Genomic DNA, 14,157 nt, shown 5'->3' on the forward strand with positions numbered 1-14,157 from the left:
CCATTTCCTAGGATTGCTACACAGTGCTTTAGTTTAAAAGCATGACGGTCATGTTTTTACACTCTAAGGCCCAAGACAGGAAAAGAGGAAGAACATTCTACCAAGAGAAAGCTCCTTAAATACTCAGCAAGGGAGAACTACAGATCCACTATGACGAACCAAACATCTTGGCTAATTAGAAACAAAAACAGCTTTTGTAATAGGAAATGAGCATAATAGTTATTCTGCTGTCCACATCTTGCATTAAACTCTGATCTTGGCCCAGGACCCATGGGAGCACTCAGCAGTTACAATACACGGTAGGTTTGTATTGAGGGTGTTACTGATTTGCAAACTCATGAGCAAAAGCACAGCATACATAGTCTGTTGGTCCAAGTTTCAATAAAAGGGGCCTTTCTAAAGGCATTTTACAAAAGGTGTTTGAAACACAAACCTGAAAAAAGCCTTTAAATTAGTTTAACAAAGGTAACCTAATGCCTACACACTGCTTGTTTTTTTCCATATCTGTAAACAGGTGTGCAAATGAAAAGAACAAAGCAGACATAAAACAAAACTATATTCTACTCCAATGTCCAAAGCAAACTAACAGGAAAATTTTAAACATTTATTACTTACTGTGCTTTGTTAATGACTAGGCTGTATTAACCTCTTCTTTCATTTTAAAATCATCTAGTTTCAATTAGAATTGCTTCTTCATCAAAACAAATTTTTTTTCTATTTTAATTTGATCATTGAGAGTGAGTGAGCATTGCTAGAATATAAACAACTTTAAACTTCCATTATTCTCTATTCTTTCCTGTGAGGAATAACTAGCTCAAAATTTTCTAGCATGTCCTTTTCCCTAAATTTATTTTGTTACAAAAAAAATTAAGCAGAACTAAAAGTGACTTTTAGCAGGTTGGATTTAAATGTATTCATTAAATTTATTTTTTAAATAAAAGTTTGACTGAGATGACATGATTAAATACAGAAATGTATACATAAAAACAAATGGATTCAGGAATGCACAAGGAGCAGACAAGTTTCCCAGTGCCCATTCCTTCAGCAGCTTGCATCAAGTTGCAACTCTCTTTCCTGTTCAGTTAGTTAACACTTCTACAAGAATGGGTTAAAGAAATAGAGAAGAGTCAGAAAATGAATAAAGATTACAAGTCTGGGAGTGAGGTGTCAAGAGAAGAGTTCAAAATAAAGTAAAAGTTTCTTGAGAAAGCAAATAAAATGAGGCATTAAGAATTCCACCATAAATCATGCTAAGTGTACTTAGAAACTACAACTACAGAACTAGTTTAAGTGCTACCTTTTCTCGTTGAACCAAACGCAAGTAAGTGACCTCTGTGTACCAAAGCTAACTGTGCTAGCAGTCGCCATATCCTGCAACAGAATCCTTCAAAAGAGACCACTTAAAATTGCTTAATCTTGATGGTACTTTGTGGTAAAATCATGAGCCAGCTCTGAAAGAAGATCTAGTAGGCCTGTCTTTTCAAAAACTAAACGTTGTTGGGTGTGGTTGGTTGATTCTGAAAAGAAAACTACAGTAACTCTTGGTAGCTTTGACACGGCCTTTAAATGATAAATAAATGTGTTTAACATGTGTCTCTAATGTTCATTATGGCAAAGTTTATCAGTTTAACCCTTTGCAAACAAGCAAGAGATCTTGAGAGCAGGAAGCTTTTCTGTGGAACTCCTGACGCAACACAAACCATAGCAGTTACTGCAAAGCTTAATGCAAACCCTCTAGAGTCCACGTTGACAAATTCTTTAACAAGCCCTGTGGTTACAGGGAAGCTGGTTTCACTCTGACTCACTCCTACTCAAACAGTTTACTGGAAATGAAGGGGAGGGGGAATTTTCAGAGAAGTCATGTGATGGCCAGACAAACCACAGCCAGTAAAGGTTCAACAGAGTCAAAAACAGGTCCCAGTAACAACTGACACCCAGAGTGTTCAACTGGCACTAAATTATACGAAAATGAGTCCTGTTGGGTTTCAGATCATCCACACCATGAACTCTTTCATAAATCTCTCTATGTAAAGGAACAGATACTTTACAGGGGGAAAAACCAGCAGGCATTGACATGGTGTGGGCAACTGCAAACACTTCACAGGAAAATATGCTTTACAGAGAATAGCATCAAAGGAATGTTAAAGCACTTTAGTGAGTGCATAAATAATCATTATTAAATGCTTTCCCATAGTCTCTAAACTCAAATGATCAAACACATATTCTATCATTATTGTAAGAATACCAAAAGAACCTTTAATTTTCACCTTGTACTTTGGGGGGATGTTCATTGGGTAATCTGTTCTACTACAGAAAAAGAAAATGCACTGCCCATAAGGATGGGAACTACCATTATAACTGATGAATGTTTTTTGGTGTTATGTGTTTTCACTAATAAAATAATGTAAATAATTTGAAATTTCTAAATAGGATAAGGAGCCTATTAAGCTAAAAAAAAAGTTTTTTTTGGCCTTAAATATATTTAATGCAAACTAGTAAGGTAAAAGATATTAGTATTTAAACTTAATTTGAGGATTCAGCTTCAATAAATCAGATTAAGTAGCAAGTATTAATTAATTTAAATACTGCAATCCTAAACAGAGGCTAAAAAATGCTCCCTTAAAATAAGATTAAATTCAGAAACTATAAAATAGCCTTTGAAGAAATACTTAACCTAAGATGGTATACAGAGACTCATGGATTACACTCAATATATAGACAAGGTAATCAGTATAAACATGGAGGAAAAAATGCATTCTTTTAAAAGATGACATTTTAAGAAATTTAAATTTCTTATTTCTGACTTAATTCTCAACTTCCTATATTGATAGGAATAATAAAAAACAGTGAATTTCACATAGTCGGCAACCTAACATTTTGTGAAAAAGAATCCAAGTAGCTAGGTCACTTGGACAGATGGCGTTTAGGAAAGCAAACTTATTCAAACCATATTCTTTCAAGTAAATATGTACAACATTCCTACTCTACTGTGTAAGCTTTAAACACAAAAATACCACAACCACCCCCATGCTCCCATTCCCCATTACTTCAATAATACTGGCTGCCGTAATCTTTAAGGCTACATCAAGCAAATAAGTTACATTATTTTTCAAATTCTTTTATTCCTCACGTGTCTTTAATTTTTCTGTTTCTTTAGTTATGCAGCTTATAGAATAAACAAGAACTTTCATTTGTTTCTAAAGTATAGAATTTTACAAACACTGTTTCACTTAATGTGAATTAAAAATTATGGGTCGTTTAACTAAATGTCTTCTATATTTTCTTCAACCCTTGCTCTCAGGTGACTATTAAACTCAAAGATGCAAAACAGATAGATCTTTCTTATGTAAAATGATTTCTGTGTTCACTGCATTTTACATTTTATTTTGCAGTGGAGTAAGACTGAACATTAAGTGAACATGTTTCATGTAATGCTACATTTTCTCTCTTAATTGATATTTCTTAGTTTATTGAAAATATCTAGCACATGAGTAGTATGTGCAAGACCAGGCAGGTGTTGTTGAAAATACACTCATTTTTGCAGCCTCCTCTCAAGGAATTTACAAACTCTTGAGAGAGATAAGAAAAGTCCATAAATAGTTTTAAAAGAAGGTAGAACACAGTGACACAAGAAAGATATAGTAAGAGACAATTTCTGAGGATTGAGAAGATTTTTGAGTAGCAAAGTTCCATGACCAGAGGTATTTTTCAGAAAATTATTTTTGTTACTTTGTGTGGGAATAGATTGGAAAAAAAAATAGACTAGTAAAGAGGAAGGGTATTAGGAAGTCACTGGCAATGTTCAGGGAAGAGGTGATAAAGGTCTGAAACAGTAGTGGGAAGGGATAGGAGAGGGCAGAAATGAAGATACTACGGAAGTAGAATCAATAGGCCTTGAAGAATGACTGAATTTGGGAGGTAAGGAGGGAGTCAGATGACTAAGATTTTGAGCCCAAGGGATTATGAGGATGGTGATATCATTAACAGAAATCAGGAACAAAGGAGAAAAAGAACATAAAGAGAATAATTAAACTTTGCATGAAATAGTCCACAAAGCACATAAATAGCTATCTAGACCTAACTTTTATAAATGATGCTAGAATTTCTCAAGGTCATAGGAAGCTACATTCATTCATGTCTGCCTCCCACAGACATCTATCTAGTGAAAACATGATAGAAAGCCAAGAGCAAAAGGAAGTCAGCTTAGTGGAAAAATACTGCCTAATCTCATTACTGCACTCATGAAAATAAATTAGGTATATAAGGAATCAGAATTCAAATAAATGCATTAATAATGTTCCCCCCCTCAAAATAGCTACAGTACAAAATCCAACCACTGCTTATTTGGAATTTAAGCAAATACTTAGCTTTAAAATTGTTACCTAGTAACAATTTGCTAGTAAAAGCATATATAACCTTTAACCTAGTTGGAAAGCAAATGGTAAAGCAGAGAGAGCCAAGTGTTTTTTTTTTCACTCTTCCTGCTGATAAACTTATTCTACCAAAGGGCTTTACCTTCAAGAATAAAAAACACATTTTCTACCTCAGTCTCAGGCGATCTTAAAATTTAAATACCCACTCATAGTTATTCATTTTTCTTAATTTGCTGTTTTAGCTACAGTTGATCCAACTTTTCTACATTTTATTGCTTGTATCAAATTGGGAGTTTTACAAAATACATGTATCTATGAAGAAATTCCAGCACCAAAGTCAGATAAACTTTTGGATCCTTGTGAAACTGATTACTGTAAGAACTTTTAAATCACAATCAATAAGATATAACTAAAAAGATGCCAGTAAAGTTATAGCTTACCAAATAAAAACCTAGTATCTTTTTATTTATCATCAATAACTATTTACAAAAATATAATATCCAATTTACAACAATAAAATGTAAGACAAAACTAACATATTAAAATCACTGGGAAAATAGTGTTGGAACAATACACAAATAGCTAATTACCTGAAAAAGAGGAAGTCAGATTCCTACATTATACGATAGGTAAAAATATTTTAATAGATTAAAGATTTTTTTAAAGATAAAAGAATAAAACCATAAAAATACTAAAATAGTGAATATTTACTACATAATCCTAAGTGTTCAGGAAGATAATTTTAAGATTAGGCATTACTCCAAAAGGAAAAGTCTAAGATGTTGGAATAAAGAAAAAATGTAAACTTCTTTATCCAAAAAGTAAAACATAATAAAACACACAATAAACAATATGGAAAAAATACTGGCAGCATATGACAAAAGGAATCTCTTTAAAAATGTCAATCAATAAGAAAATGAAAAATACACTAAACATAAAGGGGTGAATGAACCAGCTAGTTGAAGTTTTTTCTCTTTTGTTTATCTGTATTTTCAACATTTTATACAATAAACATACTCTGTAATCCAAAAGAAAGTTGTTATAAAAAGCAAAGATGTGGAAAATATTTGATGACACTGAAAAATGTTCAGTGTTTTTATATTCAAAACAAGTTGCAAAACAATAAATAGAATATGATTCACTCTTATAAATATTTATAGAGAAAAAGACTGAAGGATAGAGGGATTATTTTTAAGTATATATTTTCCAGTTTTCTGCAATGAGCTGTGTTACTTCACAACAAGAACACATTTTAAAAATCAGTATCAATGTCTATGATATACACGTGAAAAAGGAACTTGAGACTAGTATGTATGGTATGAGTCTAGTTTTTATTTTAAAAAGTTATATATGCAAAGAAAACAGTCTAGAATATGGTGATTATTATCTTACTTTGGGGATTAGGTGTGTGAGCTTTCACTTTTTACTTTTAATACTTCTGGAATGTTTCAATCTTATTACTATAAGCATTTATGTAAAATATGCAAATCTGGAAAAAATAACAGAAGCAAAGAGCCTAAGACAAATTGGTCACTAAAAACATAAAAAATGTAAGATAGCTGATTTAGGGAAAAAATGACAAAAAATCCTTTTAAATTGTTATAAAAAACTTATTTTTGCCAAGCCATAGCAAGGAACTCTTCTTTGATAACGAACTAAAACATTAGTACTCTCTCAAATAATTTATAACATGGAAAACTGGCAACAGTCCCCTTCCCAACTATTCTTCCTCCACCCCCTCCAACCACAAGATAAATAAATAAAAGTTAAAAACCTCACACAACCTCTTGTCTAAACCTGGGAAAAGTATGTAGGGATGATTATATCCATATACACTGAAATCTATAATAAGCCACAGAGCTGATGGAAACTGGTGAAAGAAGCATGAAAAGCAATAAACAAAGAAGAGAAAAATCAAATCAAATATAGCAGGAAAAAAATTTTAAATTAGTTCCTCATTTTTTACTGTGTTAACCTGGATGAAAATGTTGCTATGTTGTGCTATGGTAAGCTGAGCACTACACTAATCTTGAACAAAATTGGGTTCAGTGTTGGCTCTGAGATTCACTGGCTGTGTGTTCCTGAGCATGTTTCCTATTCAAATTAGGGAAAATATCTTCTACTTCATGGAGTGCCTTCTACATAGATTTTTATTGGCCTTAGAAATAAAATTAATAGGGAAGATCTCAAAGTTGTCAGGGATGAGTTAATCTTTTATCATATTATTTCACTTTATTTTCTAGTTTGCATAATCAGTTGACAGTACATATAATTGTAATTTTGGGTAAACATTTTAAATAAAATGTTCATAAAAAGTATATAATTCCTGACTAAAGGACACGAAACAGAATGAGAATGTGCACATTTTGCTTACTTGATTTTTCAATATAAGCAAAGTAAATATGAAATCAGGGAATAAGAAATATATAGTTTATCCTAAAATAGTGATTATAATTATTGGCTTTATAGGATGAAAACAGCCAAACCTCATAACCATCAGAAATATTGTGTGCAGTCTGGTTTCCACTACCAAAAACAGACAAAGTAGAATTAGAGAAGATTCAGTCAAAAAGTAACTAAAATAATCAATGCCACAAGAGATGAATGAAAAAGATTATTACTCTAATGGTAGAAAACGACTAAGAGTCTTCAAGACTCAAAAGTCTTCAAGAGCTCAAATTATATGTACAAGATGAAGCATAATTTACTTCATCGAATTCTGGAAGATCTGAGTGTTTGCAAATTGAGCTTTTAGATGGTAACAAGTTTACAGAATGTATTTATAATCCCAGAATCAAAAAACTGTGAAGAATGAAGTGAGTCATTCAGCTAATGTTCTACGCAATGCAAGGAGTGCTATGCATGGATCCACGAAAGATATCACATACAGAAGAAATAAGGCACTCATTCTTTTGGAAATAGCAATTACATTTGTATACAATTAAAATTGATAGGAAGTTGTTTTTGTTTCTGTTTTTTAATATTGAGCCAATGTGGGCCTCAGAAAACTTTCACCCACTAATTCTAAGACAAAGCTTGCCTCTCTGTAATTTCTCAGCATGAGTATATCTTCTTGCCACAGGAGAGACAACTTTTTGCATATCTGACAAGCTCATCACTTCCCCCTTTCAACGAAACATGTCTAAATTCTTTTCAACAATTTCTCAGATTATATGATTTCAAGATCAATTACCATCTCATTCCTCCTCCTAAAGAGAAATTCTGGTTTGTCAATGTTCTATCCTATTAAAAATGATATTACAAGACGTTTCCCACTTCAAGATGACCAAATAAGATCTTTGCCCCCCAGTGGTATATTAAGGATGGTTGCAAATTCTTGCTTACTCTTCTCACTGAGAGGTAGAGTCTAATTCCTCTCTCTGAATCTGAGCTGGCTTTAGTGACCTACTTGGCCAACACGATGCAGCAAAGTGACTGGGATTTCTGAGCTTATGTCAAGAAACTTTGCCGCTTCCACCTAGGTTCTTTCGGAACACTTGTTCTTAGAACTCAGGTGCCATGACATGAAGAAGCCCAAAAAGCCCCATGAAGAGTAATTTGAGGTCCCAAACCAACAGTCCAGCTGAACTCCAAGCCAAGAGCCAGTCATGTAAGTAAATCATCTTGGAAGTAGAACCTCAGCTTACAGTCAAGCCATTTTTCCCAAGTCAATTGCCTCTCTGTGAGCAATATAAATGACTGTTCTTGTTTTAAACCACTAAATATTGGGGTAGTTTGTTACTTAGTCATAGATAACTAGAACACCCTGTATCTTAATAACCCCAAAATATAGGAAGTAGAAACATGAACTCTGTCTTTGATGAAACTAACATTAATAAAAGAATACAGGGGCAGATGAAAGAAAAGATTATACCTGAGAGCCTACAGTGGTGCATATAGAAGAGAAGCAAAGTGATTTGCACTACAGAACTCCAAAAAGGATCTTCAGCAGAACTGCAGAAGAGGTTGGGGTAGGGCTGAAAACAAGGAGACTGTATAAGAAGTAGACTCCCAGGTTCCACTTCTACTTAGCAAAGCCAGACAACTTCCTTCCCTAGCCCCATAGAAGACATCAAGTATAGTCTCTAAGCAAAGTGAACCAAAGGTTCTGGGCTCAGGACATGTTTGTGCAGGTATCCACAGACTAAACACAAAGCAGGTTAAGTGAAAGTCTACATGGTACATGGAGATCTCTGACCCCCCTTCCATAGCCTAGCTTCAGAATGTCAGCAGCTAGGTCCGTATTCCCTGGGTAAGAAATTGGAGGGTCCATCACTAAAGAAACTGAGATATCCCAAAGGAGAGATCCACAGAAACTGATATATGGAAGTTCCAAAAAACAAGGCCGCCTGCTACTCTTACACTGTGCCTCCACACACACAGCTTCCATCCAACTTTTATGTGGCTTATTCTTTTTTTTTTCTCTGTGAGGAAGATCAGCCCTGAGCTAACATCCATGCCAATCCTCCTCTTTTTGCTGAGGAAGACTGGTCCTGAGCTAACATCCGTGCCCATCTTCCTCCACTTTATGTGGGATGCCGCCACAGCACAGCCTGACAAGCCGGGCATCGGTGCACACCCAGATCTGAACACGGGCCGCCAGCACCGGAGCACGCGCACCTAACCGCTACGCCACAGGGCTGGCCCCCTGGCTTATTCTTTTTTTTTTTTCAATAAATTTATTTATTTTTTTCCCCCCAAAGCCCCAGTAGATAGTTGTATGTCATAGCTGCACATCCTTCTAGTTGCTGTATGTGAGACACGGCCTCAGCATGGCCAGAGAAGTGGTGGTCAGTGTGCGCCCAGGATCTGAACCCGGGCCGGCAGCAGCGGAGCACGCGCACTTAACTGCTAAGCCTCGGGGCCGGCCCCTGCCTTATTCTTAATATAAACAAAAAAACAAGGTTTTGAGGAAAGCTTCAAATAGGAAGCAGAACAGACAAAGGAAAAAACACAATGCCTGGAGCAACAGAAAACTTGAAGAAACTAAATACCTTCAAAAAGATAAGATAAACCATTTCTTGGAAATATAATGCAAGTTGCTTTTTGAAAATAAATATACGACCATGGAAATTTTTAATATTAGAATTAGAATGATAAACTTGAGGAAATCGCATACAAAATAAAATGAGGTAAGTATTAGGAGCTAAATGGTAAAAAATTAAAATGATGGGTGTTGGAGGCCCAACATCAAAACAAAAAGAATTCTGGAAAACAAGAATAGAGAGCAAAGAGGGTAAACTGACTAGAAAATATATAAGAATGTTTCCCAAAACGAATGGACTCTAGATTGACAAGTTTCCTGAGTGTCTAGCAGAATAAATTTTAAAAAGACCCATACCTCAGGTAATGAATCTAAAAGCTTCTAGAGAAAAAAAACAAAAACACCAAAAAAGACTGCCTATAGAGTGGGGTCAGCAAGGCATTAGCCCTATCAATATCAACACCAGAAGCCTGAAGACGGTTGAGCAATGCCTTTCAAATTCAAAGTTAAAAAAATGATTTTCAACTTAGAATTCTATATTCCATTAATTGATTAAGTATGAATGAAGAACATAGCATTTTCAGAATTTTCCATCTACTCATTCTTTCTCAGGAAGCTACTGCAGAATGTGTTCAACCAAAATGAGGGAGTAAATGAAGAAAGAGGAAGACAAAGAATCCACATCAAGAGAGAAGCAACTGTGCAGGGGGCGGAGAGAACACAAATCCAGATTACAGTGGGAACATAGGGAGGTCCAGAGTGATGACTCCAAGAAAAAAAACGAATTGATATTATTCTATAGGTGTTACCAATTGGAAAGTGAAGGGAGAGAAGAGTTTAAAGAACTATGCAAACAAAAAAATGTTAATTCCAAAACAAGAAGTTGTAAAAAAAGGAAAATAACACAGTACATTAGTTGGTTTAACAGAGAACAATACTTATACCTGTTTGGCATCCAAACCATAGCATAAAAATTTAAAGTTGCAAGATATCTTACACTTATTCTACTTCAAGTTGCTGATTTTATGTAGATGAAAAAGAGTTTCTGAGATGTTAAATGACATACATTAATTAGTGCCACAAATAACAGAGGTATCAATTGTCACAAGTGGGGATCCTCGCCATCTACATCTATAAATGGACATGGTTTCAGTAATTGGAATACATCAGTGATGCTGGAATTCTGAGTTCTGGTTCTAGCTTTACTTCTAAGCATGTAAAATTAGGGAGGTAACAACTTCTAGATCTGCAGTTTTCTATAAATTTAGGGGACTCATACCTTTCCATACTACCTCAGAGTTAACACAAGGGTCAAATTAGATACTGGATTTTATTATTATTTTTTTAAATAATTTTATTTATTTATTTCCCCCCCAAAGCCCCAGTAGATAGCTGCATGTCATAACTGCATATCCTTCTAGTTGCTGTATGTGGGACGCAGCCTCGGCATGGCCGGAGAAGCGGTGTGGCGGTGCATACCCGGGATCCGAGCCTGGGATCCAAGCCCAGGATCCGAACCCCGGGCCGCCAGCAGCGGAGCACGCGCACTTAACCGCTAAGCCATGGGGCCGGCCCCTAGATACTGGATTTTAAAAAGCAGTAAAAATAATTAAAAAGTTATTTATATTAGTAATAATTATTAGCATTAATATAAGCATTATAATGTGAGGAAGAGAGGTATAAAATTTGGTTGATAGATAAGGCAAAACAGATACGAGGATAACTTGCCTCTTTCCATGCACAGCAGATGTTTGTAGCTCTTTGATTCATTTGTTTCATATTTGGCTATTCTATGTTCATATTTGAAAGTTTTGTTTTCAATTAAAAACTGTAACTTATTATTAGTTGATTTCCATTTAATAATGCTTTTTAAAAAAGCCCATCTGTCATTAAAAGATGTTGTTTTTCCTCTCCAGGGTAATAGTTTTTTTTTTTTTTTTTTTTTTTGGTGAGGAAGATTGGCCCTGGGCTAACATCTGTGCCCATCTTCCTCTGCTTTTTTATACGTGGGACGCCTGCCACAGCATGGCTTGATAAGCGGTGCATAGGTCTGCGCCCGGGATCTGAACTTGTGAACTCCAGACCACTGAAGCGGAGCATGGGAACTTAACCACCACCGGGCCAGCCCTCGGGTAATGGTTTTTTGAGTCTCAGATTCCACTGAGAAGAAAACTATGAACTCATTCCTCAAAAAAATGTGTGTGCACTTGTGTGGGCACAAGTGCACTTACAAACACAAAAGAAGAAGACAATTTTTCAAACAATTTCATAGGTTAATGAACAAATCTGAGGAGGGAGATGTATTTAATATATAATCTTTCAAAAATCTTTTATATCCTTTTTATTTATGATAAAAAGGATCACAGTTGATTTCTACTGTCATCTCTAAGATGGAGACTCAAACAGTTAATAATACTCTGAGGAATTTTCCTGCAAATAAAAAAACAACTATTTTGTAACATATAGTTTGTGCTCAGGTATAAAAGGCCTCAGCCTGTTTTCTCCCCACTGATAAAGGATAAGTTTATCATAATGGTCCTTTCTTAATTAGGAGTTTCCAAATAGTTTCCTCTAAATATGGTAAACTATTTTGAGGTTATTTTCAAAAAATTAATTTAGAAGTTCTACTATTTTGGGACTCTCAGCCTGGTCAACTTATTTGTCCCCCTTATTTACTCAGTGGTCTGTTTGGTAATGCTTCTTTTTTTTTTTTTTTAAAGATTTATTTATTTATTTTCCCCCCAAAGCCCCAGTAGATAGTTGTATGTCATAGTTGCACAGCCTTCTAGTTGTCGTATGTGGGACGCGGCCTCAGCGTGGCCGGAGAAGTGGCGCGTCGGTGCGCGCCCGAGATCCGAACCCGGGCCGCCAGCATCAGAGAGCACGCACTTAACCGCTAAGCCACAGGGCCGGCCCCTTTGGTAATGCTTCTAAACACATAATGGAAAAAGAATGTTTCAGCTCCTTAATCTCATTGGCAACACTAATTTACTCTGATCTTCTAGTAAGGTGTTTTAGCTTAGTCTGAGGTGTCTTGTCTACTCTTTCTGCATTTCTCTATTCTAAGATCAAGATTATAAACACTTTGATATTTCAGCTTTTCTGAATATTCTATCCCAAACCACATATCATTTTGTTTTTACACTGGCAGTTTTCTTCTTCAGAGTTAACTATTCACAATTTCACCTTAATCATAACTGCTTTAGGGATGAAGTATTCTATTCATTTTTGTCCCCACTGTTCTCACCTGTGCAGTCTCTGCATGTTCCAGCATCTCTTCGAATTCCTGATACTCTTCATCATCTGGTTCAGCACCTGAGAGGCGAGCTGCCCTAGCCATGAAATATGGAGGCAGCTCTCCGATGGCTGTACCAATACCCTATGCAAAAAACCAAAATACTCACATGAGATTCTGTTCTCAACACAGTGACACTAAACAGATCAAATCTATATTTTTCTATATCACCCAAAGCATGTTAAGACGTATGTATTCGAGAGGAAAGCATATACTACATAACAAGGAGGACGTGAGTTTGAATCTCGGCCCTAATATTGACTTATGCAACACTAGGCAATATAATATACATAAAACTCCTAGACAATCCCTGGTGCATTGCTGACACTAAATTAATGTTAGTTCTCTAGCATCTCTAGTTATACTCTGTTGTTTTCATCAGTTTTTTCCTTTTCAAATATTCAAATAATTTGGTAATGAATATTCATTAGTATAGCTGCTAGATAAATATTTTCTAGGAAATCTTCTGGCATTTAGGACATTGCTTTAATTCCAATATAACTTTTTTGTGCATAGTTAAAACTTTAACAAATTGTGGTCAGGAAGCCCCTTGAAAACTCAACATTAGGATGGATAAATCTTCACCACAGGAAAAATGTTTATTTCCTCAGGACATTGAGTGACTCACGCTTCAGTCATTTTGTGGATTCTTGTTTTTGAAGAGAATTTTTTTTCAATCAACTTAGGACATAAAGATGAAAACAAAGGTAAAAGAATCAGGAACTTGGTTTGGGATTAAATGGCTTAAATAAAGGAGAGGTAACAATGCAAGAGGCACATAATCTCTAGGAAAATTCTCAACTTTGAGCCATCCTTCTCTGCCCTGAGTCATAGTAAATGAAAAAGCTTTGCTAGTTCTCAGAAGCAACTTTAGGCCTTTCTGTTTGCTCTGTCCTATAGCTGTCTGCAAGTTCCTTGAAAAGAATCCCAAGGAATATTATCAAATCCAAACATTTTGTGACCACAGTGTTATATTCCAATGTGTGGAGTCAATGATTCTTCAAGTGAAACTGCACTATCCACATGTAAAACAACAGTTCTGAGAAAGAACATACTTAACTGCCAAAAACATAAGGTTATATTTAAATAACAGAGAGAGAAGGGAGGGAGGAGAAACATATACATAGAAGGATATAAGAATAAAACACAAATCATATTTTGCTAAACAAGAAAAGTTAATGTTTGTCAACTTTGGAGGATGTTAGAGAACCAACTTATTATTTTAAAAACCAGTACATACAGAGAAAGAATAAATTATTTATCCTGTCTTACCTATATGAAAAATATCTCAGGGTAACCAAACTGGTGATAAGAAGTTTCTCTTTATAAAAGTATTCCAGTCAATAACTAAAGAAAAAAATGATGTAATTGGAATACCCCCATTTTATAACCCCATAAAATAATGGACTTATATAACAATGGTGCTAATATTACAAAATAAAGACAACTAGACATTATTGTACCCTGTGATAGAAATACACTAGACTGTGAAGTGTATTCTTGTA

General features: G+C 35.1%; 1 protein-coding gene across 1 annotated transcript in view; it reads right to left on the minus strand.

The window, feature by feature from the left end:
* VMP1 (vacuole membrane protein 1) overlaps nucleotides 1-14,157 on the minus strand; it is a 124,088-nt gene that overhangs the window by 49,848 nt on the left and 60,083 nt on the right. Inside the window, exon 7 of the mRNA XM_058560517.1 lies at nucleotides 12,605-12,736. Coding sequence (XP_058416500.1) covers nucleotides 12,605-12,736 — 132 coding nt within the window. The remainder of the gene's footprint in view (nucleotides 1-12,604; nucleotides 12,737-14,157) is intronic.

The sequence above is a fragment of the Diceros bicornis genome, chromosome 18 (genome assembly GCF_020826845.1).
Source record: "Diceros bicornis minor isolate mBicDic1 chromosome 18, mDicBic1.mat.cur, whole genome shotgun sequence".
Classification (NCBI taxonomy): domain Eukaryota; kingdom Metazoa; phylum Chordata; class Mammalia; order Perissodactyla; family Rhinocerotidae; genus Diceros; species Diceros bicornis.